This window comes from Peromyscus maniculatus, chromosome 3 (genome assembly GCF_049852395.1).
Source record: "Peromyscus maniculatus bairdii isolate BWxNUB_F1_BW_parent chromosome 3, HU_Pman_BW_mat_3.1, whole genome shotgun sequence".
Lineage (NCBI taxonomy): Eukaryota > Metazoa > Chordata > Mammalia > Rodentia > Cricetidae > Peromyscus > Peromyscus maniculatus.
In genome coordinates this window covers 141,844,567-141,872,326 of record NC_134854.1, presented here as the reverse complement: position 1 = coordinate 141,872,326, position 27,760 = coordinate 141,844,567, and the positions used below count along the sequence as shown (strand labels likewise).

At 49.3% G+C, this 27,760-nt stretch overlaps 2 protein-coding genes across 5 annotated transcripts in view; one reads left to right on the top strand and one right to left on the bottom strand.

The window, feature by feature from the left end:
• Fbxl14 (F-box and leucine rich repeat protein 14) overlaps positions 1–22,376 on the bottom strand; it is a 29,998-nt gene extending 7,622 nt beyond the window's left edge. For 2 of the 4 annotated variants that reach the window (XR_013050117.1, XM_042273976.2), the window contains exon 1: positions 20,669–22,376. Coding sequence is in view for 3 of the 4 variants with exons in the window: in XM_042273976.2 (XP_042129910.2) it covers positions 20,669–21,820 (1,152 nt within the window). In the remaining variant the exon portion in view is untranslated. Of the gene's footprint in view, positions 1–6,570; positions 15,292–19,106; positions 19,307–20,668 lie in introns of those variants that run through there. The other 2 variants (XM_076567778.1, XM_076567777.1) reach the window with 2 other exon arrangements.
• Positions 1–27,760, top strand: part of Wnt5b (Wnt family member 5B) — a 109,503-nt gene that overhangs the window by 41,662 nt on the left and 40,081 nt on the right. The gene's annotated exons all lie outside the window — the stretch shown is intronic.

Sequence of the window (27,760 nt, the reverse complement as noted above, 5' to 3'; positions counted from 1 at the left end):
CTTTCTATGCAGACTATAAATTCAGGTGAGTAAAGGTTTGGAAGTAAGAACAATTAATGGGCATATGTTGGATTGAGATGTCTAGAATCCGTGAGCGGAAATGTCTGCTAGTTCAGTGTACAGACCTAGAGATCTGGACTGAACTGCTCATTAGCATTCAGTGACACTTCACTAAAGAAAAGAGATTCAGGAGCTGGAGAGATGGCTCAGGGGCTAAAAGTACTTGCTGCTCTTGCAGAGAGGCCCAAGTTTAGTTCCCAAGCACACACTTCAAGCAGCTCACAACTGCTTGTAACTCCAGCTCCAGGGGGGATCCGACACCTTTGGCATCCTCAGGCACCTACACTCACAAATACTACCCATGGGCACACACAAATATACATAATTTAAAATAATAAAAAGAAATATTTAAGAAATAGCTCCAGAACCTTCCAGTAGCAGCTTTGGGACAAAGGTGAGTCCTAGTTCTGTCTGGGCACTCTCTGATGCCTAGACCAGACGAGGTCCTCCTGATTTGGGTTCCTTTAGAGCAAGATACTTGTCTTTTCAAAATACCCATCACTGGGCTGGGAGATGACTAGTGGATGAAGCGCTTCCCATGCAATCAGGAGAACCTGAGTTATGACCCCTAGAAACTGAGGCAGGAGGATGTCTGTGGGTTTGAGGCCAGTCTGGTCTACATAACGAGTCCCTGTTTCCATATAAGAGAACAATTGAGGAAGACATCAATGTCAACTTCTATCACACACACACACACACACACACACACACACACACACACACACACACACATAGAGAGAGACAGAGAGACAGAGAGACAGAGAGACAGAGACAGAGACAGAGAGACACAGAGAGACACAGAGAGAGAGAGCCCAAAATAAAACACTGTCATACGGGCTAGGAATTACCCATAGTGCTCTCTTCCTGCCAAGCTGTGAGCATGTGAAGCTGGCACTAAGGTTTGTTCTCTGCTCTCTCCTCCCAGCCCCGAGGTAGGTTTCTTAGATGGGCAGCGTCTACTTTCCTGCTTGTCCCCTGAACACCACACACCCGCCCACCCGTGACTAGGTACCTTCTACTCAGAGAGGAGAGTGCAAAGTGCTAAGACAGCCTGTGGCCTCAGACACCATGTGGGGAGCAGGACGACACAGTGATGGTTTTCTAGAGTTCATTTGAGCAAGTTCCCTAATCAGACAGGGAGGGAAGAGTTTCCAAGCTAGACACAGCACATGAATGGAAGAACACAGAAGAGTGAAGTGTGTGTGTGTGTGTGTGTGTGTGTGTGTGTGTGTGAGAGAGAGAGAGAGAGAGAGAGAGAGAGAGAGAGAGAGAGAGGGAGAGAGGAGAGAGAGAGAGGAGAGGAGAGGAGAGAGAGAGAGAGGAAAGAGAGAGAGAGAGAGAGAGAGAGAGAGAGAGAGAGAGAGAGAGAGAGAGAGAGAGAGAGAGAGATGGTAAGAGGCCGGAATTTAGGAGGCTAGCACCTGGCAGTCTCTGTCAACACAGGAGACTTGGAGTCCCCATCACAAGGGGCTAGGACTTTGCTCTTTATGACACAGGCAGTGAATAAAAGTTCTAAAGCAGGCTAGCAGTGTGAGCCAACTGCATTTTTAGTAAGTAATGTCTAGGAATAAGTGGGTGCTGAGCCCTGTCCCCCCATGCATATCTGACAAGTACATAGGTCATTCTCATTCGTGTGGGCCACTCAAAGACTGCACCTAGCAAAGCAGTGGATCAGATGAGAATCTGGGGTCAGTTAAAGCTGGTGTCAGAGCAGGCACCTGAGGATGTGGGGACAGAGAACACAGCCACCCAGCTAAGAAGCCGAAGGAGTTTTCCGAGCCTTTTTCAATGATCCCAGAGCATCAGGGATTCAGAAACAAAGCATAAAGCCACACAAAGCTTTGAAGTCCTGCCTCTTGCCTGCCTGAACAATTGGGTGTAAGCAGGAAGCTTTGGGGAGAGGGCCATGCCATGCACTGTCAGCAGAAGCCGGCCTTGCCCTGCCTGGGAGCCCTGCTGAGACTCAGGCCCCAGGGTTTTGGAGGTTACTTAATATAACAGTTATAAGGCGGTTCTCATCCTGCAACGGGGAAGGTTTTTGTAGGAATGCACTGGAAAAGCAGGGGGACAGTTTCCTTCTTCTTCTTTTATGAACTCAATAGTGTATTTCCAAAGTACTCTTGGCCAGTAGTGAATAAACAAGCCGCTCCTAAACTAGATGGGAAATATCTAAATGCATAGTCAGTGTATCTCCAGAGTATCCCTGCTTGCCTTTAAAAGTCTGTACAAACACATGTGGACAGACTGGACTCTCAGAATAATATTTTTGTATGGACATATATGGACAGATAAAGCCCCAAGGGAGAAAAAAACAGCTTCGTTGAAAATGAAAATAAAGTTCTCCTGCAGTGTCGTCCTCTTTTGCTCACTGGGGTTTCTCTATTTAGCTTTGAAATCTCAAAATGCTGCTGAGGAGTTGAACAAAGAGAAATCGTGCACATCTGTCCTGTGTCTGTCCACTATGCAGAGTAGATCTCGGGGCAACAACCTAATGGCAGGAGGAGGGGACACCAAGACAGTGTCACTTGGGGGGGTGCTCCTCCCCATCTGTCAGTAGTAATCCAGAGCTTCCAGCTGATGCCACTCTGGAAAGTGCCCATCGGGAGCCCTTGAGGGTCCCAGGGCTCCCATCAGCCCTCTCTGGGCCAGACACATTGCCTTTGTCCATGCTGTGTGCTGTGATCTACATCTGATGGTGTAAGCACTCGTGAAGGTAGGTTGTTTTGTTTATGAGTCTGGGTCTTACTGTGTAGCCTTGGCTGGCCGGGAACTTGCTGAATAAAGCAGACTGGCCTCAAATCCTTAGGAGAGCTGCCTGCCTCTGCCAGGTGGTTTTTCAGTGGGAGATTGGCACGTGAGGGGGTGGGGTGGGTGCATTTGCTTTGCCTGTGTGTCAGCTGGAAGCCGATGTAAGCTCTAGGGAGCTGTCTGCTTGGTTTCTGGGGAGCCATCACAATGTCGGGTGCGAGTTGTTCCCCGTGGCAAGATCGTCAAGGGAAAGGCCCCATCTAAGGAAGCAGCTGGGAGGACTTCCCTGTGTGCTTAAGTGTGTGTCAGCATTGAGAGGCACCTGAGAAAATGTATGCCTGGCTTCTATGCAGCCCAGCAGACTCCTCCTGTTTATATTTAAGTGGCCTTGAACAGCGGGAGAGATCTACAGCCTTGCCTTTTCTTCTCACAAATGAAATCAAATCACTTGGAGCAAAGGTCCTCTGGCACTCAGGACCTGTGGTGGTACAGCCTCCCCGCAGCTTTCCAGCTGGTGGCCTCTTCAAGAGGCCAGGCGCACCAAAATAACCTAGCAGGACCAACGATGAGGTAGAGAGGCACGGTGTGTTTATTTAGTCCCTCTGTCTCCAGGATCTTTTAAAGAAGCTTTTATTAAATTTGTTTTTTGACAGTTTCCTACATATATATAATGCATTCTGGTCACTTTCAACCCTCCGCCTCCCCATCTGGTACAATGCTGTCAGCACGCATGCACGTACGCACGCACGCACGCACGCACGCACGCACGCACGCACACACAGCTGAATTTAGGTAGGGCCATCCGGGTGAACTTGAGTTTGGAATTGTCCACTGGGGCCTGGTGAGCTCCCCAGCACTTCCCTGTGTTTCGTTGAGGGAGCATGAAGTGACAGGGACCGTGCAGGGAGGTGGGGAAGAGTCACCGCCACCCAGCCACTGTTAAAGGAAGTGAGAGGAGCATTAGCATGCTGTGTGGGTGTGCCCTTGAACCCCACTTCTGCCAATGGCTGGCCCCTTTCTGCCTCAGAACCTCAAACACAAGCAGCAATTCCCAGTGCCAAAAAACAAACAAACAAAGCCAAGTAAACAAAAACACAGGGGCATGTGGGGGGGCACGGGGTGTCCAGATGGGGGCACAGCCCCAGAGGAATTTGCAGTGTAGCCCGTCTCCCACAGCAGAAGACAGACTTTGGTCGCTGCAGAGAGCAGGAGGCACTATTCTGAAGCTCTTGGGAGTGCACTCACCTGTAATGGCAGCCAAACAAATACTAAGTGAAAAATAGCCTTGAATCTGCAATGTGGTGGTTTGAACAGATGTGACTCCCATAGACTCCTGGCCATAGGAAGTGGCACTATCAGGAGGTGTGGCCTTGTTAGAGTGGGTGTGGCCTTGCTGGAGGAAGTGCGTCACTGTGTGGGCGGGCTTTGAGGTCTCATGTATGTTCAAGCTTTGCCCAGTGTGGGACAGTTCACTTCCGCTGCCTGTGAATCATGATGTAGAACTCTCAACTCCTTGGCTCTGCCTCTAGCATGGTGGCAAAATAAAACGTAAGAGCCAGGCAGTGGCTCTTTAATCCCAGCACTTGGGAGGTAGAAGCAGGTGGATTTCTGTAAGTTCAAGGCCAGCCTGGTCTACAGAGTGAGTTCCAGGACATCCAGGGCTGTTCCACAGAGAAACCATCTTGAAAACCCAAATTATATATATACATATAAAATATGTATATGTGGGTTTTGAGATTGCCCACCAAATAGAGTAAAGACAACTGTCACGATTCAGGAAAGAGAGCATAGATGGAGTCTGAGGAATTGTGGGTACATGGTGCTGTTGGGGGTGCATGAGATGGGGAAGGGCAGAGCAGGGTCAGCTCCAGAGCCAGAAGGTCAGAGGTGCCCCCAGGGTCTGCAGATGCTGAATTGGGGGTGTCAGGTCTAGAGGTGATCACTGAGAGGTGAGGCTTTGGACAGGTCTACCCAAAAATGATAGCAAAGAGTGATGAGGCATGGGGACGTATGGACAGGAGTCCTGTTTGGGGCAGAGGAAGATCAGCTGGGAGAGACCTGGGGAGGACTGAGGCTCTTGCTGTGGGGCACACTGTCTGTGCCGGCTGGAGAAGCATTTCCAGGCTTCACGGACTCAAGGACATCTCAGATCTTTGAGGTATACCCGGGACGTAATGAACTTTGGGCTCCTTACATTGGACATCAAGATAAAACTTCCTTCTTTATTTCCCGTCTAAGGCTTCCTATACTTTTTAAAGTCCTTGGTTCGTTTTGTTTTGTTTTTGTTGGGTTTTGTTCTGGTTTTGCAGTGCCTGGGGGTGGAACCCAGGGCCTTGGCCATGCTAAGTGCTCCCTGCCACTGAGCCCTGTCAGCCTGCCGACTTTGTGTTCCTTTATTCTGGTTATATTCATCAGGGATTTTGAATTGTGAGGATTCCTTCATGGCGTGAGAGTCGCAAATACATTTGCATCCCGAAGTTCTAAAGTTTTCAGCTGCGGGGTGAGGGGGAGGGTGCAGCCGCAAGTTAGTGTTTGGGGTGTGTGTGCGGCATCAAGTTAGTGTCTGGGGGGGACGGTGCAGCAGCAAGGTAGTGTCTGCGGGGCTGAGGCTGCAGCTCAGATGTTGCAGTGTGGCCTCCAATGCACAAGACCCTGGCTTGATACCCAGCACTGAAAAAAAAAAAAAAAAAATCAGTGTTTCCAAATACTATTTTTTTCTTCCCCAAAGTGGTGTTGGTAGGAAAAGTTATTTATTTATTTGTCTTTATTATTACATTGATTGATTGTGTGTATGTATGTGAGCATGAGTGTACCATGGTGCACATGGGAAGTCAGAGGACAGTTTGTAGGAGGTGGGTCTCCCTCCTTCTACCGTGTGGGGCCCAGGGATGGAATCCAGGTCACCATGCTTAGAAGCAAATGCCTTTTCCTGCTCGACCACCTTGCCAACCCAAAAGTTACCTTTTTAAAAAAATTTGTATGAGTGTTTTGTCTGCACATACGTCTGTGTACCATGTACATGCTTGGTGTCAAAAGAGGGCATCAGATGCCTTGGTATTGGAGTTACAGATGGTTGGGCTGCCATGTGGATGCTGGGAATCCAACCTGGGTCCTCTGGAAGAGCAGGAAGTGCTCTTAACCACTGAACCATCTCCCCAACCCCTTAAATGTCATTTTAAAAAATTAGTATTTGAGGCCGGGCGGTGGTGGCGCACGCCTTTAATCCCAGCACTCGGGAGGCAGAGCCAGGTGGATCTCTGTGAGTTCGAGGCCAGCCTGGACTACCAAGTGAGTCCCACGAAAGGCGCAAAGCTACACAGAGAAACCCTGTCTCGAAAAACCAGAAAAAAAAAAAAAAAAAAAAATTAGTATTTGAGGCTGGAGAGGTGGCTCAGTGGTTAAGAGCACTTCCTGCTCTTCCAAAAGTCCTGAGTTCAGTTCCCAACACCCTGTAGGGTGGCTCCCAACCACCTGTAACTTCAGTTCCAGGGAATCCTATACATATGTGGCATACATTCACACAAACACACATGTGCACATTAACAAAAGTGAATAAATCAAAAAATACAAAATAGCCGGGCGGTGGTGGCACACGCCTTTAATCCCAGCACTCGGGAGGCAGAGCCAGGTGGATCTCTGTGAGTTCGAGGCCAGCCTGGGCTTACAAGTGAGTCCCAGGAAAGGCGCAAAGCTACACAGAGAAACCCTGTCTCGAAAAACCAAAAAAAAAAAAAAAAAATACAAAATAGTATTTTATTCACTGTGTTCTAAAAAGGATGAGGAACTTGGAGAGTGAAGACAAATGGCAAATGGTGATAAGAACTGGAATGTAAAGCTTGGGGACAGCTCTCTTGTGACACAGACTTACGTCCACACATTTCCCTTAACAAGTCAGGGCCTCGTAGACTTGACTTTAGATAACTCAGGTCCTCCCTCCCGGCCTCTTGTCCTTGTTCATTTCTGTTACTGTGATAAAAGACCCTGACAAAAAGTAACTTGGGGAAGAAAGGGTTTATTTCAACTCAAAGTCTGTCGTAGCAGGGACGTCAGGGTGACGGGGACTAAAACAACTAGTCACACGGCATCCGGTCCAAAGCAGAGAGAAGTATGTGCTCACACACAGCTCATTTTCTTCACTCTTAGGCAGTCCAGGTCCCAAACCTAGGGAATGGCGCTGCCTGTGGTGGGCTGGTTCTTCCTCCATCAATTAATGTGATCAAGACAGTCCTCACAGACAATCTGATCTAGACAGCCCTTCTCAGACAGTTCTAAACTGTGTCAGGTTAGTAGTTAAAACTACCCATTACACCCATGAACATTTCACGTCTCCTATTTGAGGCAGCTCATCTTCATCCAAAGTCATATTGATTTGATCCACCCCTGCAGAAGACAGGGGTGATTCAAACAACACTGTCCTTATTTAAGGAGGGGCCTTTGAGAGTCTACTCCCAGCCTAGGGTGTTGTAGTTGAGATTACTGTTGCTGTGATGAATCACCATGACCAAAGCAACTTCGGGAAGCAAAGGTTTATTCAACTTACAATTCCATATCACTGTTCATCATCAAAGGACGTCAAGACAGGAACTCAGACAGGACAGGAATCTGGAGGCAGGAGTTGATGCAGAGGCCATGAAGGGGTGCTGCTTACCGGCTTGCTCCTCATGGCTTGCTCAACCTGCCTTCATATAGAACCCAGGCCCACCTGCCCAGGGATGGCACCACACATAATGGGCTGGGCATCAATGGCTCGTTTTAAAAAAAATGCCTACAGGCTTGTATACAGCCATAACTTACGGAGACATTCTCTCTATTGAGGGTCCCTCCTCTCAGATGACTCTGGCCTGTATCCAGCTGACATAGAACTACCCAGTTCAGCCGTGGAGCACATACCTAGTAGGCCCTGGATTCCACAACCAGCATCCAAACCAAACACTAATAAAAGAATCTATTTTGATCACTTTTTGTTGTTGCTGTTGAGACAGGGTTTCTCTACACAGCCCTGGCTGTCCTGGAGCTCACGCTATAGAACAGGCTGGCCTCGAACTCAGGTCAATCCACCTGCCTCTGCTCAAGTGCTAGGGTTACAGGTGTGTGCCACCACCCACAGCTGGCCAATAAGGCATTTATACCGATGAAAACAAATGAAGATTTTGTCCTTTTTTGAAGTCAACAATTGTTTTGTTTCTGATCGAAGGTTTGGAGAAGGATCTGGGAGTTGCCACTGAGCTCGACATTCAATGTAGGATACATGCTGACTTTTGAATTTCAGAGATGAACAATCTAATCCTTGATCATTCCAGAATGAGGTTAGAGATCTGTAATCAGTTTCGCGTTCATCACCAATAGCTAGGATTAGAAGGACAAGACCTATCTAGGATGACGGAAAGGTCAGGGACTCAAGGGCAGGCCGTGACTTGTCACCAATTTGCCATTAATGTGTGCCCAATGATTTCTCATGTGTAGATGACACCCGATAAGGTCCTGGAAGACATAAACTCCCTTGGGAGTGTGCATCCTCAAACAAAGGCTGTGGTATTCGGTGACTGACATTTCAGATCTTACTCATGCATTACCCCGAGATCAAGCAGTGGAGTGCCATGGATATTTGCTCGGCCTTGAGGGAGGGTCAGTGTGCGTGTGAAGGAGGGTAACAGGCAAGGTGGGAACATGACCTTTTGCCCTCCAAAGCTTGGGAAGCCGCAGTGAGTGCTCCAGCCCTTGGCAGGGCATGGGCACTGGACCAGCTCTCCCCGTGCATACAGAGCTGGGGTTAGAGGTTAATGAATGAGCTCACGCCCCACACTCAGGAGCCTGTTTGACGGTGGTTTCATACATGAGATCTTAAATGAGGTCAAAATGAGACTTGCAAGTTGTACCCAAACTCTCTCTTTCTGCAACAATGGTGTTCAGTGGTGGCTGCCCCTCCATAGGAAAAGGCAGAAGTGAGGCTTTGGTCTCTGAGAACAGGGCCAAGCCAGGACTCGGTATGTCTGAAGCGGGACCGAGTGGAAAGCAGGTGGGGGAGATCCTGGCTGCCTCTATTCTTCTCTAGTAATCCCTTAAAAAATAATTGCAGCCCCAAACCTCTGGCCTCCAGCACATTTTCCACTTGATTAGAGGCCTTTGTGGGGTAGGCAGAGGGGCCTGCAGACTTGGACATTATGCTGGGTCCTGCAATGTCCAGCTGGGACTTTTTCCATCAAAAGGGGATTTTAGTAAAACCATTATCAGGGGCTTAGAGGACAAAAGCTGCTGAGCCGCAAACGAGGGGCAGATTAGGGGTAGCAGCCCGCTTTGGGCCTGTAGAAGGGTGGGAAGGAGCTTGCAGAGGCTTGCACACAAGTGCCTTGATTTCTCTGCTAGTTCCCGGCAGGTGAGGAAGTGAGATGAGCCTGGCAGCTGGGGCTAATGGGTGGGGCAGTGGCGTCAAGGATGTGCGAGGTAGTACTGACGCCTGCTTACTTCCTGGTTATGTCCACCTCACCCGGAGTTCTCCACCGTGACAGTCCACAAGGAGAAAACAAGAAAAGTCCGTGTTAGGTCTCTTCTTAGGGCAATGGACACCTTTTGAGGGAGGCCCTGGGGGATTAGAGCACAGAGGAAGAGTAGAGAACATTCTCTCCAGCCTGCAGCCTGCTCTTAGGACTGCGGCATCCTTTGGCTGAGTGTCTGGGGAAAGTCATCTAAAATATAAACTTGTGTCATGTTGAGCTCATCAGAGCCCTCCCTCCCTGCTCCACCTTCAATGAGGAGGTGGAACCAGAAACCTGAGGGATGGCTAGGAGGGAAATTTCTGGCTGTGGGAGCCAACTGCCTCCTGGAAAACCCATGAGGAGACTGATGCTGTCTATCTCCCTGGAAGCCACCCGCCCGCCCCCCCCCAGCTTCTCCCTGTCTGCATTAAAGCAGTGTTGACATTAACCGCTGAATGCAGGCCCTTGGAGGACCAGCTGTGGGGCTCTGGACAGGACATTTCAGGCCTGAAGTACTATCACGTCAAGGTCTCAAGGCTCAATCCATATTAATGAGTGTTTCTGCCTCAAGTGAAATTCACAGAAAAACTCTGTTCTTTAAAACCTATACTAGAGAACACACACACACACACACACACACACACACACACACACACACACGCAGGAGTGGGAGGGGGTAAATACAAATGAAACCTATACTAGAGAACACACACACACACACACACACACACACACACACACACACACACACACACACGTCGGAGGGGGTAAATACAAATGAAACCTACACTAGACCATGGTGCAGTCACCAGAGGCTGCATATCAGATCCACCTTCCCTCTGTGCGCCCAGGCCCCACTGGATTCTGTCATCCGGCCTCCCCAGCCTGCCTGCTTCTGTGCTCTGAGTCGAGTCGCGTGGGAACGACTCCTTTCTCTTTTCTGCAGCCTCCTTCTTTCCTGGGATTCTTTTTCCGAATCTGTTACTATTCTCTACAGTCACTCAAAGGCACATTTCAGCAACGGTTTCCATAAAGTGCCCCTGGGAGGTCTTCTGATTTTCTAAGAATTTTCTTGTGGTTCTGGGAATAGTAATGTGCTTCATGCTCAAGGCCTGGGTGCTAGAGGTCTGGCTTGTTCATTCTCTAACAAAAAAGTGGCTCTTACGTTTGCCTTCAGCCACCTTCCCGTCGTCTACATTCTGGATTTCCGTCACGCCAGAAACCTTACTTTTTTTTTTTTTTCTTTTTGGCATTAGTGGTTTTGCCTGCATGTATGTGTGAGAGTGTCAGGTCTTGGAGTTACAGACAGTTATGAGCTGCCATGTGGATGCTGGGAATTGAACCCAGGACCTCTGGAAGAGCAGTCAGTGCTCGTAACCACTGAGCCATCTCTCCAGCCCCAAAACCTTACTTCTTTGTTAGGACTAACAGGGTCTTGTTTCACAGATCCCTTTAGATTTTTATGGAGATGTCTTCATTTGGGCAGTGAATGTACCGCATTCCTTTTGATAATTAAAAAGAATTAAAACTAAAATTTAAACTCCCAATGTGTTTTCTATTTTTCTTTCACAGTAACAGGATGCTAGCTCTGTCTTCGTGTTTGATTGTAAAATGTTTCCCCATTTGCCAAACTTCACAAACTTAGCTCTCTGACATTTTGTGAGGATGACACAGTCTTGAGGAATCACAAGTTGATATTTACCCCACCCCACCCCCAGGGCCACCAAAAGCAGAGCTGTTAGAACTATGAAACAGTTAACTTTCCAAAGACAAAGCGCTGGGCAACAGCTCCTGGGAGTCACCTCACTGGTACTTTAAAGTTCAGTCTTGGGCTGGTAGGACGGCTCAGTGGGTAAAGGTGCTTGCTGCCTAGCCTAACAAACTGAGTTCAGGACCAGACCACCTCACCAGACCTTCAGACCAGATGCACACATGCCTACACACGTACACATACCAAAGGGAGAAAAAAAGTAAAAAATTTAAAAGTTAGTCCCAGTTTTGGGAGGAAATGACGTTCCAGTTGTCAGCTCTCTAGATCCTGGGAAAATTCTTAGGAGTGGGGAAGTATCTAGAGAAAGGATTTGTTAGCCAGGAGGGTTGTTTTTCCTACAAGCAGCCACCAACTCATAGACAATGCTGCCACCTGCTGACAAGATGCAGAAACTGCAAACTTGGTGGATAAATTCCTCTCCTTTCTATCTTCACCAGAGAACAAACTGGGTCACCCACACTTTATTTTACTGCTTTATAGTGAGTCCAAAGCATTTTAATAAAGTAAGAGCTGAGGAAAACACATTTGCCTATTTGCTACCTCGGACACTGTTTGGACATAGTTCATGACTTCTAACAGTGGGAAGGTAAACCTGTGTATATGTCCCTGCTTTATAGAAAAATGAAGACTGTCACACAGAACAGGACACAAACACAGGATGTTTTCTATCCCTCCCTTTTTTTTCTTTGTGCTGAGATAGGGTCTTATTTAGCCCAGGCTGGCCCTGAACTCCATATGTAGCTGAAGACAACCTTGAACCAGCTCCTCTTGCTCCACCTCCAGTGCGGGGGTTATAGGCATGCACACCATGCGTTTCGTGCACTCTAAGCAAGCATTCTGCTGAGGAGTAGTTAGTAATGTGCCCCCACCTTCCAGTAATGTGCTTGTTGTCTGTCTTCTAACAGAACATGTCTGTATTTATAGAGCAGACAACAGTGAGGCTGTTTGCTGCTGATGATCCATGTACGCTGTCATTGACGACACACTTCTCATCTTAGTGGTGATGCATTTCTGTAACTCCTTTTGATTCTTTGGACAGCCAGGCTCTTCTGTGTGGGGAAAAGATGAGCTAGCTGCCCTCCTGGGGGGCAACCTGGTTCTGGCTATTGCCGTGTGACACACAGTGGCAGGGTATGTGTGTCAAGTGCATGGACCTCAGCCTAGTGGGAGAGCCACTCACTTCTAGCCCAGACTCTAGAAGCTTGATTGACGGCCCTGTCTGTCCCCTGCAGTGGCCAGAGGTGAGCCTGATGAAGTACAGGGGTGACAGAGCCTGATTTTGACAGATTGCTGACACTGCCTGAACTGTGTGCCCTTGAGATAAAGTAGGAAAGCTACGCTTGTCGTTTTCATGTCTGCTTAAGTCATGCGGCTGCCATCCTTGTCTCAGGCCAGGCAGTCCTGAGCAGTGAAGTTAAACTTTCAAACCCCGAAGGTCAACGTGGAAGGCCCTGGCTAGTTGTCTTTCATCTAAGAATACATGGATTATTTATCTTGTTTGTTTGTTTGAAGACAGGGTCTCAAACAGCTGTGTAGCCTTAGCTGGCCTGGTACTCACTCTGTAGACCAGGCTGGCCTGGAACTCACAGAGATCTGCCTGCCTCTGCCAGTGCTGGGATTGAAGATGTGCGCCACACCTGCCCAAGAACTATTGTCTTAATGGTTTAACTACTGCAGTCTCTCCCTTTATCTATCTGTTCAGTTCTAGCCTCGGCAACTTTCTTCCAGAGTCTAAGGAATATCAGGACTGAAGTGGGGTTTGGGGATGAGGGGAGTTTGTTTGTTTCTTCTCAGACCACTTCTCAGAAAGCCTTGCCCTGCGCTGGAAAGTGGAAGCAGATGTGTGTAAATAGTGGTAGTTGGGGAAAGGTGTCCACAGGAGATACATCATCGCCGACCTTTGTAGCAAATACTTTGTGCCGCTTTCAAATGAGGAAAGCACTGTTTCCCAAGCAATGCCGGAGCACCCCGCACTGCTGAAGGAATAGTAATTGGGTCTTGAAGAACTATTTCCTGCCGTCCAATTGCAGCATCCCGGGTCCATGACACGAGTGGCCATTACAGACAGGTCGTGTGGCATGACTGGTCCTCCCAGAGAGGAGATTATGCACAGGAAACATCCGAGGTGCCTGATGTTAGCTGGATGAGGTGTGCACACCTGCCATCCCACCACTGGAGTTCAGAAGCAGCGGTGGCTACAGAATGAGTTTCAGGACAGTCTGGGCTGCACGAGACCCCACTTGTGTTTGTTGGAGGCAGGATTTCTGTGTGCAACCACCCTGGCTGGCCTGGAACTTACTCGTAGACCCAGGCTGGACTCGAACTTACAGAGATCCTCTTGCCTCTGCCTCCTGAGGACTGGTATTAAAGGTGTGTACCACCACCGCCCGCTGGTGATTGGTGGTGATTGATAGTAGCAAATGAGACTCCTTTACTCTTTGTGACCATAGAGAGGTGCAAGGAAAACATCTGTGGAGTCCAGCCTTCTCACCCATGAACAAGAATAGCCAGAGTTCCCACAGCTGGACCCTAAGTTATGATGGCTGCAGGCAGGTGTGCATAGGTGTGTCAAATGTGTGAACATTCTTAGCTCTGAGGCTCTCAGAACGCAGGCCTCCGGCATTTGGACTCCAATGACTGTTGGAACTCTGGGGGACCTGGCTCAGGTCTCTGGGGACAGTGGGCAGCACAGCCAACTCCAGCGGCTTCTTCAGGACCTTGGAGACTGTTTAGCAACCGGAACTCTTCTCAGCCTCAGGAAGAACCCTGAACACTGTGTTCATGAAACATATCAAAGTTTGCACACTGTAATTCATGCCAAACAGAGTGATAACGTTGGGCATTCTGAGGTTTGGGGTGTGTCTACTGCCAAGATGCTTCAGTGCAGGATCTTCCTGAGGGGGTCAGAGTGATGCCCTGCAGTTTCAGAAGTACCTGCACACTGGCCACCTCTTGGTGCTGATTAGTCTGTGCCAGTTTCCACTCTGAGACAGAACTCTTCATGTCACCTACACAACATCTTACCGACTCCATCACACTGCTTTTTCAGAGCATAAAATCCAGTGTGCCCCGTTTGCCTGCTGTTGGCCGAGGGAGGTCCCCAGCATGTCACCCCAGTCCTTCTGATATTGTCTCATTGAGCTGCTCTGCCTCTCCTGACACCACGGACCAGCTCTCCTCTTTAACTGCGATGCAGTACTTTCCAGTGTCTTAGTAAGTTGTCTTCTCATTCAGGACCTCCAGCACAATAGGCATGTGCGCTGTGACTGAGCCACACCCTCGGCCCCCTTTAGTGCTTGCTTTCTTTTTTCCTTTAAGAAGGACATGTGGAAACTTCTTCGGTAAAACACCTCTGCTTCTCTGATAGTGTGTTCTAAGGAGCAGTGTAAACTGCTCTGGTACTTGGTGTTTTTGCTTAAGGACAGCTACCAATTCTTTTTCCTTTAAGTTACATTGAAATTTTTTCATTTAATGGCAGCTGAAGGGCCATTTTCAACTGGAAAAATTCATTTACATCTGTGGTAAACTTTATTTTGATGAGAAGTTGCACTAATATTTTACCACCAGATGAAAAAAACAGATGAGCATCATTTTAAAATTAATGTACTTAAAATAAAGTACAGAGGAAAAGTATGTATATAATATATCAGGCTTTGTTTTGAATGGAATCTTTTCCCCCAATCCTTCATGTAAAGATTTTGTGCTATAACTTTTAAAGCTATACAAATAAGAGTGCTAAACTGTGGACTTAAAAGTAGGTGTGTATTTTTAATCAGTATTACTTGGAAAATAAAAATATAACAACCACAAAAAAAAAAAGAAGGACATATGGTACTTGTTCCCTAAACAATCAAAAATAGAAGAGTAATGAGATAATAAGAACTTGTGCCCAGGCAGGGCATGGTGGTTCATGTTATAGTCCTAGGAAGGTTTGAGGCCAACCTGGGCCACATAGTGCATTCCAGGTCAGTCTGAGCCACAGAGACCCTGTCTCAGAGGAGAAGCAAAAAGTAAAACTTTCTCTCCTTGTTTGGAGAAAGTGAGTACAGTTTCAGGGCTAACTTACACAGCCAGGCTCCTGGAAATCGCACTGTTTGGTTGGCACTAGGGTGGAGTGGCCCCCTCGGATGCAGCATTACCATGGCAGGTAGCTTCCCCGTGCACCTGTGAACCTTTGCAGAGTACTTACATGTGCTGGGTTGCTAAAGGCAACCCCACCAGGCACGATCCAAGCGATCCCTGGGAAAGAGCAAGAGACGGGAACTGATCATTTGTGAGTGTTTCCAGCACAGTTCAGTGACCCAGAAACATGTTTGCATCCAAGAGCCCGAGAACATCCTGAGCACGATGTCTCACCAGCTATCAATTACGAAGTCAATACCGATTTAAATCCAGATTTCTTACCTACTTTGTGACATTTGCTTTAAAAAAAAAAATGCTTAGTGTTGGAACAAGAACATTGACAAAAATGACCCGTGTGGCTCTGGGCTTAGGTTTGAATGCAGCTAGCTGACTTCTACACCTTGCCTTTCATTTTCCCACAAATTTAGCCAAAACCTCACCCCTTCCTCCGGGGTTGGTAATGGCACAAGATGTAGGTCTTTCCTTCAACTAAAGGGATAGGATTAGCATTTTTAAAGGGGTGATGTTAATGCCGGGAAGAGAAAGGACGCTGGCATGACTTCTCTAGCTCCCTCCCCTCCCTGTCTCTGGCAGAGGCGTGCCAGGATCAGCAGCTCGGGCCTTTCCTTTTAGAACTAGGAAGGCAGTTGCCAGCTGCAGAAGGTCTTGGTTTTGTTCCACAGACCTTATCTCTTAATGAAAAGGCTCTTGTTCCCCGAGAACTCAGTGGTCCCTAGGGGCTACAACTTTCTCCTTTGCCTTTGAAAACCCGAGTTCAAAGCTAGGCTTGGTGGTTTATGTCTGTAATCTCAACACTAGGGAGGCCGAGGCAGGAGGGTAGCTGTTCAAGTTCAATGCAAGCCTGGACATTTTGAGTTCCAGGCTAGCCAGGGCTACATTGTGAGACCTTGCCTTAAAACACAAAAGAAGAAACTCCAAGTTCAAATGTTCTCCATGAAGGATGTAACTCAAGATCAACACCCTTCCAGGGAAGCCCCAGGGCCTGGGAGGCAGACCACATGTCCTTACTTCTTTTGGGATGGGATAGGTTCTCATGTAGCTCAGGCTGGCTTCCAACTCAGTAAGTAGCCAAGAATGGCCTTGAGTCCTGGGATTAGAGGAATTCAGTACCACATCTGGTTTATGTGGTGTTGGGGAATGAAGGGCTTTGTGCGTGGTAGGCAAGGACGTTACCCATGGAGCTGCACCCCACAGCCTTAACTTTAAAAAGAAAACTACAATGAAAGGAACATGTACTTTTTTTTTTTAGATGTTTATTATAGATTCGAATTAAAAAAAAAAAATACCCATTTGTTTTCTCTTTAAGGGTCCTGGCACCAGCTTTCGGTTTTAATGTGAGGTGGGCAGCGTTCTTGGCACTGCCCCATGCAGAGTCAAGTGGACTTCCCCGACTGCCCCCAGTGCCCGATTCAGCAGGGAGAATTTTCCTCCACCACCTAGCAGGCAGCCAGAGGCTCACTGTAGTCCTACGGAAGCCGCCTGAGCCCATTTACAGCTGCAGCTGTAGACGCTAATGGGGAAGGCCACTGTTGATGAGACCCGGAGAGGCCAGGAAGCCCCTTCCCGGTTTCCGAGGCAGATGAGTGTGGGAGTGAGGTTTATTTAACGGCTTCACCTCCCCACCCACCCCAGGGGCTTTTCTCTCTCTCCTGTGAGCCAGGGTCTTGCTCTGTAACCCTGACTGACCTGGAATTCTCTACTAGCCTTGAACTTAAAGTAATCCTCCTGCCTAACCACTGTTGGAGTTACAGGCATGAGCTACCATGTCCAGCCTTTTCATTTCTTGAGTGTCAGCAAATCTTGAGCCATGGCCTTTTCTGTTTTCTAAAAATTGACCCAAAGTACCTTTTAGGTTTTGTACCACTCACAAAATGTACAAGAACTCACTCTCTTTACTGTCGTTTGGTTGATTTTGTTTTTCCCCCCGATGTTGGGGGTCAACACAAGGCCTGATGTCTGTGGACAGGTGCTTACCACTGAGCTATCCCACTCCGGCCTTAACCGCCTCTCTTCTGCCATGTAGGTGAGGACCAACCCTTCCTGTACCCTTCCTTCCTTCGAAGCAGTACCATAGCCATAAGCCACAGCTCCCATTCACTTGAGGGTTATCTAGCAGGAAACCAAGGTTGAATCAGACCCTAGATCTTCCTTAGAAGGGGGCGAGTTCAAACTGTAACTCCCTCACTGGCTAGGCAATGTAAGGCAGCTTACACTGAATAACAGGGAGAGGTTTCAGTAGGTTGCTTGAAGGATTAAAATTTAAAAGTACCACTCCAAGGCCACATGGGTTCCCAATGTGTATCTCTTTTTCTCCATTCAAAAAGGGTGAGACGTGAGCATTTAGTCCCTTCTTCCAGAGAGGCTCCATGCTTGCCTAGGTCAGGCCATGGACACCTAATTTACCAACCTTTTAATATTTATTACTTTAAACTTATATATGTGTGGTACCCACAGAGGCCAGAGGTATTAGATCCCTCTGGAGATGGAGTTACAGGAGGCTGTGAGCTGCCTTAAGTATATGCAGGGAACTGAACTCGGGTCCTCTGCAAGAGCAGTATTATGTGCTCTTAACCACTGAGCCATCTCTCCAGCCTCTCAAACTTACATTAAAAGAGAAACAGAAAATGTTCCAAAGTATTGGTAGTGGGATTATTTTGCATATTACACGAGAATGTTAGCACGATGTGATTTAGGAGTGTTCCAGTTCTGGCTGACTGAAAAACAGACCAGGAGGCTGTGGCTGTGGCACCCTGGGAGCTGGGTCAGACTCCTCGGAAGCAGGTCTGATTCAGACTGCTCACTAGGGGCCATACTTTTTGCTGTTGTTGCTTTGCCTTTAGGCAATAACATTAATAGAAAAGAAACCTTCGCCCCCCTAAAGAAAGGGAAGGTAGATCTAGTGTCAGGCTCATTTGGAGCCCGTTTTGGTGGCCCCAGAAGGAACAGCGTAGCTTTTGTGCTATGTTCAAGCTTAGAGCTTGGAAGCAGAAGTGTCATACCCCACAGCAACCTGGGTTCTAGCCCTGTCTGGAAAGATGGGCTCCTCTAGGAAAGCTGAGGAAGTGACCTCAGAAACAAGGTCCACCTATGTAAAGCCAAGGCTGTGAACCACACTCACAGGTCTGTCCCCCAGCCAACGGACGCCATACTGCTGATTGTCTACTCAGGGGAACTGTGCTAAAATGGTTGGTATTCATTTATCCACCCTGAATTCAGCCTAGACCCTCACCAGTGGCTGAGTGGCCAGCCTGGGCACTGGAAATCCTTAAAATGCAAATGTACCAGAACTTCTGGCTCCCTACTCCCCAGGAAAGTGCCTGCATGCAGCCAGGCCTGGAGGGGAATGCTAAAGAGGAGCGCTGCTGCCCCCTTTCCGCTGGACCTGCACACACAGATCAGCACGCATGACTGGGCCAGCCCGCTCCGCTTTCAACTTAGCCTGAACAATGGCTGGGCTCCCTCCATCCCCTACACTGTGCTCTCAGGGAAGGACACCCATCCTATTTGCCCACTGCCAGAGCTCACAACCCATTTCTTCAGGAGTAGCCTTGGATCTCACTTCCACCATCACCCCCCATAAAAAGAAACTGATCACTCTGGGAAACTGACTCTTCCAAGTCTGGCTTCTTAAAAAAAAAAAACTTCCATTTTGTTCACTTTCTTTCAGTTTCCATGTTGACAATTTAAAACCAAAAACTATAGAAATCTCCAGTCTGGTCACAGTCTAGAAACAGAACATTTGGATGTCGGTGGTGAATCTTACACAGAAGAAATTCTCAACCATGAACTAATCCCACATGAACGAACTGAACTCTGCACCTTACTTCCGTTTAGGGTGTACACATAACACCTCCCACTTTAGCACAGACCCAACACACAATGCCTTAAAAAGAATTCACAGATACAAGGGGGGATTTTGTGCTTTTTTTTTTCAAAAACATACTTCATATTTCCTCTTTTATTATATAAATATCAGTTTAACCTTTTACTGTAAGAATATAAACGTTTTAAGAGGATCTTTGTTATCATTTATACAAATTCACAAACAGTACAATTAATTGATAAAGGTCTCTGGGTTTCTCCATGGTCTCTCATGTTGCTGTGGAGGACTCTAAAAAAATAAACAAACAAAATATCCAACAAAAATATACATCCTACTCAAAAGCGATTTTTTTTAAGCCACAGTCCCAACCCCCCACCAAAATAAAGCCATCTATTCCTCCATTTAGAACAAAAGCTTTTCAGACCCACAAGCTCCCATTTTATGAACAGAACAGATAAGACGTGAAGTTCAGTCTCCTCCCTTTCACATTACAGCCCCAGGCTCTCTGCAGGCCGAAGCTGAGCTCTACTCCTCCCGACAGGAAGCCTCACCATGTAACCTTTTTTGTGGGAAAACTTGGAAGAGGGTGAGGGTGGGGCATAATTTGCATATATAATACTCCTCTTCACGACTCAATCTGCATCTCAGGAAACAAAAAGGCAGTTCTGCTCTCTTTTCGCCCATACATTTGTGCTATAAATTAAATCAAGATTTAGAAGCATGGGTGGCTCTTCAGAGCCCAATAGACTAGGGGAAAAAGAAAAGTCACAGCCAGCACAGGGAGTGTGACACACTGGGTAGATGGAGGCTGGGAAGAAGCCAAAACAAAAAAGACAGACAAACCCAGTGGGCACCTTTCCAGTCCAGGCACAAAAATGTTTCAGTCTCAAAATATCTCTCTTGTAGAATTCCAGGGTTTAAGAGAAAAAAGTAAACTAAAACGAGGTAGCCAGACATATATATATATAACTTAGATATATATATATATAATATATAGAATATACTCAGCAGAAAAAAAAGGGGGGGGGGACAATGATTTTCGATTTCTTTGAAAACTAAAAGGAAGCAGAGAAGAAGGAAGTGAGTCGCAGAGTACCGAAGGAGCAGTGATGAGAAGAGACTGGTTCACAAAGTGGATGAAAAGGCTGTCGGAGTCGGGCTTGCTTTCTACACATTTCGAAATAAAAACCAGATCACAGTATCCAAATGAAGTGTAAGTGAAGGCAGACATCTTTCCTCAACTCCTCGGGGTTGAAACGCCCAATCCCTCCCCGCCCCCACCCCATTTCCAAATGCAGTGCCTCGGGATACAGTTGGCGGTGGCTGAATCAGTCTCCATACCCTGCAGAAGAGTGGGCAGAGAAGCAGCAGCGTCCATCTCTCCACCCACTGGGAAAGGAGAGGGGAGTGGGTAGAGGGAGCAGAAGAACCCCAGACGCAGTGGGGAGGGGCGCCGGGCTAGGAGAAAAGAGCCCAGGCTTCGCGTCACGGCCCCATCGCGGCCACTGCCATGAACGTGTAAGTGCGCGCGTGAGTGTGCGGGAACAGTGGTGGTCGTGGGAAGAACAGGGCGGGGCAGGGGACCTGGAACTGCCGCCCTCACCTGACCTTCTCACTGTCCGTCATCTGCCAGAGTCCCAGGTTAAGTACCTTGAGGCAGGGCAACTGCGTGATGCGCTCCAGGCCGCGCTTGGTGATCCTGGTGCAGCCATACAGGTCTATGCCCGTGAGCTGGCTCAGGTGCTCAGCGATCAGCTCCAGCCCCTTGTCCGTGATGCGCACACACTGTCCAATGTTGAGCGTGCGTAGCCCGTGCATCTGCCGCACCATGCGGTTGATGCCATCGTCACTGATATGGCAAGAGCAAAGGGAGAGGGACTTGAGGCCGTCCAGTCCCTGGGCTATGTAAGCTAGACTCTGGTCTCCCACCTTGTCACAAAAAGACACATCCAGGCCGGAGAGGCGCAGGCTGCCCATGGCCAGATGCATGATGCCGGTGTCGCTGATGTTGTCGCAGGAGCGCAGGTTAAGGCTGCGCAGGCTGCCCATGTGCGACAGGTGCAGGAGGCCCGCGTCCGAGATGCCGCCACAGAAGCTGAGGTTGAGGAGCCGGAGGCCCGTCAGCCCTCGCGAGATGTGCTTCAGCGAAAGATCCGTGAGTTTCTGGCAGTCCTGCAGAGTGAGCTGCTCCAGGCCCAGGCAGCCCTCGGCCGCACTCCGCGTCATGCCGGCCAGGTGCCCGATGCCCACGTCCGAGAGGTGGCGGCAGCTGCGGAGGTTAAGGCTCTTGAGGCGCTGCAGCCCCCAGGCGATGAGCAGAAGGCCGGTGTTGGTGATGTTGCTGCAGCCCCCCAGCTCCAGCACCTCCAGGCCCTTGAGGTACTGGGCGATGCGGCCCAGGCTGCTGTCGGTGATCTGCTTGCAGAGGCTCAAGTTGAGAGCGCGCAGCGAGCCGATCTCCTGCACGAACGCGTGGCCCAGGCCGTTGTCGGTGAGGTTGTAGCAGCCGCTGAGGTTGAGGCTCTCGATGTTCGCCATGCCCTGGATCACGTAGCTGAGGCTGCGGCGGAGGCTGAGGATCTGCACGCGGCGGATGCCCCGGGCCTGCAGGCTGGGGAACAGCGACGGGTTCGCCCGGCGCAGGTGCAGCTTGGCCTCCACGCCCCGCCACACCGACTTGTGGTAGGCGGCGTCCCGCCAGGCCGTGCACACCTGCGCCGCGCGACCCTTGTCTCGGACGTCCAGGTAGCCGAAGATCATGGCCAGGAGCTCCGGGAACAGGCACGAGATGTGGGTCTCCATCTTCCTCCCGCCGCTACGCCGCGCCGGGTGCAGGAGGCGCGGGCGCCGCCGCCGCCGCCGCCGCCCCGGGAGGCGCCGAGAGCGGGCCGCCGCGGGCCAACGGCCGCCCCTCCCCGCCTTCCGGCCGGGCCGCCGCTCCTCCTCCCGGCGCTTCCTTCCTGCCGCCCTTCCCGCCCCCGCGCGGCCGCTCGGGCCTCACATCCCGGCCGGGGCGGGCGCCGCGTTCGCGCCCGCGCGCCGCCGCCGCCCCGCGCCCTGCGGCATCCCGCGCCCGGCCGCGTCGCTGCTGCGCGCGCCGGCGAGGCCCGGGCCGGGCGCTCGGGCTACGGACGGCTTCCTGCTGCCTTTGTCTGCCGTCCGCAGTTCAAACCGCCCAGCCCCGGGCTGCCCGCACTCGGCCGCCGCGCGGGGGGGACTCCGAGGCCGTGGCGCGCCGCTCTTCCTCCGCCTTGGACGGGCGGGTCCGGCTCACGGCCGCGGGCAGCGGGACGTGGCGAACTCACCGGGCTCAGCGGGCCCGCACCCCAGGAGTCGGCCGGCCGCGCTGCGCCCTCCGCGTCCTCCGCGCCGGCTCCCCCGCGCAGTGGTACGCGCCCGCGCCGCCGGAACTGGCGGAGCCGTTTCCCTGGAAACCGGGCTCTGCCCTCGGCCGCGGACGCTTAACCCCATCCGCGCCGGGATGGCCGGCAGCCCCGCCGCACCGTGCAGACCCTGCGAGAGCCGGGTAGCCCACGGCCGCCCCCGTCGGTATCCACGCTTACTCCACGCCCTCTCCCGCCCGCGGGCTCCACCGCCACTTTCCTGCTTTACTTCCCGCAGCGCCTTTAACCGTCTCACCACACCCACTGCCCCGAGCGGGCGGCCATCCCACCCTCCCTTTCTCTCCGCTATTGAGTCTCAAGTTGGAGGAGACACTGGGTGTTAGTCAGCGTCCTTTGACAGTCCTCGTTGTAGAAATTTCTGGAGTTGTCCAGGGTGCCTCCCTCCTACAGTCTGGTTGTTTCCGTACACCCATGTGAGTTCCTGTCCCTTTCAACTTTATGTGTCTAAACTTGCCACCCCTTCTGCCCTCTGCCTTCCTGCCCAACCTGCACCTGGTTTTGTCTTTTAGCTACAGATTGCACGGCCCAACTGTAGGAATACTTAATACATTCTGTTTGCTGACACACATACACGGGTTGGCTTGATTGAAGACACTCCAGCCTTATGCTTTATATGTGTTTCAAGAAACTGGGGCAGAGCTCTCAATTCTACAGTGTAGCCTCGGGTCTTAAATGTCCTCGTGAAGGATAGGATTTCAGAATTTTATTTTTACTACCCCTGAGCCAAGAGAAAAGGATCCTGTTCAGAGAAAAGGACCCCGTGGGTTGTTATTTAAGTTACAAATTCACACATCTAGATACAAAACAATCTAACTCATTTGTTTCCTTGACTCTTTGGGAACCGGAAAAAGACATTTTTTTTTATTACATTGTATTTGTTTCTGGGGATGTGGACGTGTTCTACGGACAGTGTATAGAGGTCAGAGGACAACTTGGGGGAGTCGCTTCTCTCTCTCTCCCATGTGGATCGAACTCGGGTCATGAGGCTTGGTGGTAGTGACCTTACTAGCTGACGTCAATCTCTGAACAAGATTTTAGATGTGTTCCAAATTTGGAAGAGGATCTCCTAAGCGTTTAGGCACTACCCTTTTTCCTGAGTAACCGATGCTTGTTAGACCCAAGTACACACAGGAGTACTAACAGGCCTAATAGACAGCAAATCCCACCCAGTCTTTAAATCAGGAAATGCAGAGTCTAAAACTCATGCAGCCTTGTTACCTCCAGCTTCAAATACTGTGAGGCCCATTGACTTTTATAACCTTCCTGAATAATAGACTACATTGTCACCAAATAATTCCTGAGGTACAGTTGTACAGTGTAACACTTCTGGCTGTACCTCAGTTTGTACTCATCACCTGGGGTCGTCTGGGTTACTTTCTGTTTAAAGGTGTGTGTGTGGGGGGGTGTCACACAGGGGACCAGGACGGAATGGAGTACAATCCAGGAAGCGATCTCCCCCTTACTTTATGGGTCCTGGGGATAGATCCCAGGCTGCCAGGCTTAGCAGTAAGCACCTTTCCTGCTGAAATGTCTCTCCAGCCCAAGCAGATTTTTATTACATTTTATTCAGTGTGTGTGTGTGTGTGTGTGTGTGTGTGTGTGTGTGTGTGCATGTATTTGCACACACGAGTTTGTCCCATGACACCACGTGGAGGTCAGAGAACCATTTTTTGAGAGTTCACTCTCTTCTGCCATGTGGGTCCTGGGAACTGAACTCAGGTCCTCAGACTTGAAAGCAAGTGTCTACCCAAGGAGTCATCTTGCCTGCCCTGAAAGTCACATTAAAAAAAAATTTACACACACACACACACACACACACACACACACACACACACACACTCTGTCGGTTTCATATATGCTGCTGGTCATTTTGCCCCTTACTACTCTGTACCATCCATTCCCACTCTCCCACTCCTCTCCACCCCTGCTCTCCAACACATCCCCCTCCTATTTTCATGGCTTTTTTCTTGTTTTGTGATGTGCTATTACAGGAACATGGACGAGTTACCAGGGGAAAGTTTTTTTTTTTTTTTTTTAAAAAAACAGAGTCTCACTATGTAGTCCTGACTGGCCTGGAACTTACTATGTAGACCAGGCTGGCATGAAACTCACGGTAACCCATCTGCTTCTGACTCCCTAGTGCTGAGATCAGAGGCATGCACCCCACCACACCTGGCTTTTTAAAGATTTAGTACGAGTGTGTGTGTGTGTGTGTGTGTGTGTGTGTGTGTGTGTGTGCATGCATGCATGCGCGCCTGCCCAAGAAGACTAGTAGAGATCTTTGGATCCCCTGGTACTGGAGTTAGAAGCAGTTGTGACCTTCCTGCCCTGGGTGCTGGGAACCAAACTCTGATCCTTTGGATGAATAGCAAGTCCTCTTACTGATTTCTCCGGTCCCATTATCATATTCTTAATAGTTGAATGTAGATGTCTTTGTATTTATTCCAAAGTACCTTCATTTACCTCCTCTGCTTTTTTTTTTTTTCCTTTTCTTTTTCCTTTCCTGGCTGTCCTGGAACTCACTATGTAGCCAGAGTTGGCCTGGGAATAGTGGCAGCCCTACTATCTCACCTTTCTTTCTTTCTTTCTTTCTTTCTTTCTTTCTTTCTTTCTTTCTTTCTTTCTTTCTTTCTTTCTCTCTTTCTCTCTCTCTCTCTCTCTCTCTCTCTCTCTCTCTCTCTCTCTCTCTCTTTCTTTCTTTCTTTCTTGTTTTGTTTTTCGAGACAGGATTTCTCCGTGTAGTTTTTGATGCCTGTCCTGGATCTTGCTCTGTCACCGAGGCTGGCCCTGAACTCACAGAGATCCGCCTGCCTCTGCTTCCTGAGTGCTGGGATTAAAGGTGCGTGCCACTACCGCCCGGCCCACCACACCTTTCTAAATGCTGAAATTATAGGTATAAGTCACCTTATCTAGCTGCCTTAGTGTGCCTTAATCCCACTGGTGCCAGGCCTAGCCTATACAGTATGAGCTTTGAGGTTTTCCTATCTGGAAAGATCATTTTCAGTGGTGCACACTTGACCCCAGCACTGGTCAGGCAGGTCTCTGTGAGTTCAAGGCCAGCCTGGTCTATAGAGCTAGTTCTAGGACAGCCAGAGCTACAGCCCGTCTCTAGAAAAAAGAAGAAAAGAAAGATCATTCTCCTCAGAAAGTCATCCAATGGCACCTCTAAAAAGTTGAACACCTGTTTTACTGCTAGCAAAACTTGGAGTTAAATGCTGGAATTTTTACTAATATCCAGCTTTTCACTGAAGGTGTTCCGTTATAAATTACAAGAAGTTTCAGCTGTGTGGTTATCACGTTCATTAGCAGCAAGAAGCATTTCAGGAAATAAACTCCAATAAAGAAGAAGTGTGGCATCAAATGAGCCTGTGCTGAGTCACCGACGGCTATTTTGGCACTGTGAAAATGACCTCCCTTTCTGGGCCTCGCTTCCTTATCTAACAGTATATATATAGCATTTGGCCCGGAAGTCTTCAGGCCTCAACTTATACCTCCATCAGACTGGCCTGTAGGCAAGTCTATGAGCCATTTTCTTGATTATTGATGGATGTGGGAGAGCCCAGCCACTGCGGGCAATGCCACCCCTGAGCAGGTGACCCTGGGAGGTATAAGAAAGGTCATTGAACAATAAATAGTCTGAGTCATGTAAGGAACATTCCTCCTCTGCTTTAGTTTCTGCCTCCAGGTTCCTGCCTTGACTTCCCTCAAGAACAGGCTGTTATAATCCTGACTTCTGTAACTGGTCACATGGCCTTGGCTGGTATTTTATAAGTTCCTTCCTTTACTCCCCATTCTGTATGTTCTCCCCTCAGCAAGCACTTCAGTAGGTCCTGGAGGGGTGACCCACATATTCCTTCCAAAAGGTCTGGGTCATTCGCCACCCGGCCTGGATTGAATTTGTAGTTTCCCATTGACCTTAATCACAGGATGTAGTAACACCAAGAGATGCCCTAAAACAGCAGTTCTCAACTTGTGGGTCGTGACCCCCTTGGGGGGTCTCAGATCAGATGTTTCCATTATTATTCATAATGTAGCAAAATTACAGTTATGAAGAAGCAACAAAATAATTTTTATGGTTGGGGGGGTCACCACAACATGAACTGTATTAAAGGGTCGCAGCATTAGGAAGGTTGAGAACCACTGCATTAAAGGATCTCCTCCTACACTCCAGACATAATCTTCCTTATCTTCTTTGTGGAGAAGCAATCCAGTTTACCCCCCCCCACCCTCACCCCACCCCGTAGTCAGGATCAGTCACCCCTCCTAACGCTGTTATTCCTACTTCAGCCTGCTGGATTAAGGTCATCAGAAACCATCATAAGCAGAGGGGAATCTTAGCTTCCAGCTCAATGCAGTGTTGTGTCTTCTAGCAGGAGCATTCTCCATTCTGGAACAGTGTAACTTCTAGGCCAGCAGGGTATAAGGTCCTGCCAACAGGAAACAAACGTTTTCTTAGTGGGCCACTAGGGGTGATAGTGAGTGCAATCATTCTCTACCTCCCAGCGGTCCTGAGGTTAAAGGAAAAACAGCACCGTATATTGGACGCCGACTCAAAGCATGTTTAGCCTGACGGAGAACTCTGCCCCAGCCCTCCAAGGTACTGCCATCCAATTGGCCCTGCAGCTGTGTATTTAAAAAGCTTTTCCACTGTTAGTCAAGCCAGCTGCTTTGTATGTGGTGAGCATATAAGAACGGTGACTCCCGTGATACGGGCCCCCTTCTGTGGCTGTGAAGTGAGTTTCAGAAGCACCGCTGTGTGGAGTACCATGATGGGGGATAAAGCATCCTGTAAGTCCAAGTATGGCAGTTTTGGCAGAAGCATTACTTGCAGGAAAAGACCAATTATGACCAGAATAAGTGTCTATCCCAGTAAGAACAACACACTGTCACTTAGGTGATGGACATGGTCGCTGGCTCATCACTCCGAGAGTGCTGCTACCTCGGGGGCTCAGTGTCGGTCTCTGCAGCTTGCACATTTGGCACTCGGGCAGCTCATCCAAGTCAGCCCTGGACCACAGCTGCATCAGCAGCGTCCGTGGGATGCCTGTAGGGACCACTTTCATGAGCAGTCGTTCCCGAGGACAGGGATCCCTTCCCCTTCTGCTCTCTCCCTCGAAATGAATTTGAATCTTTATGAGATGGAGCCTCCTCTGAGGGCAGGGTTTTGCCCTCAGGGTACGTTTCCATCCTCTCAGTGCAGTGCAGGAATTTCATGTCAGAGGTGCTGATCTCTCTATTCATTACAGCTGCCTTTTAGCACAGGCTGAGAAGTGCTCCCACCCTGATATTTCCTCGGCCAAACCCGTCCATTTTCTTTAAATCCAACTTTAGGGCCTGG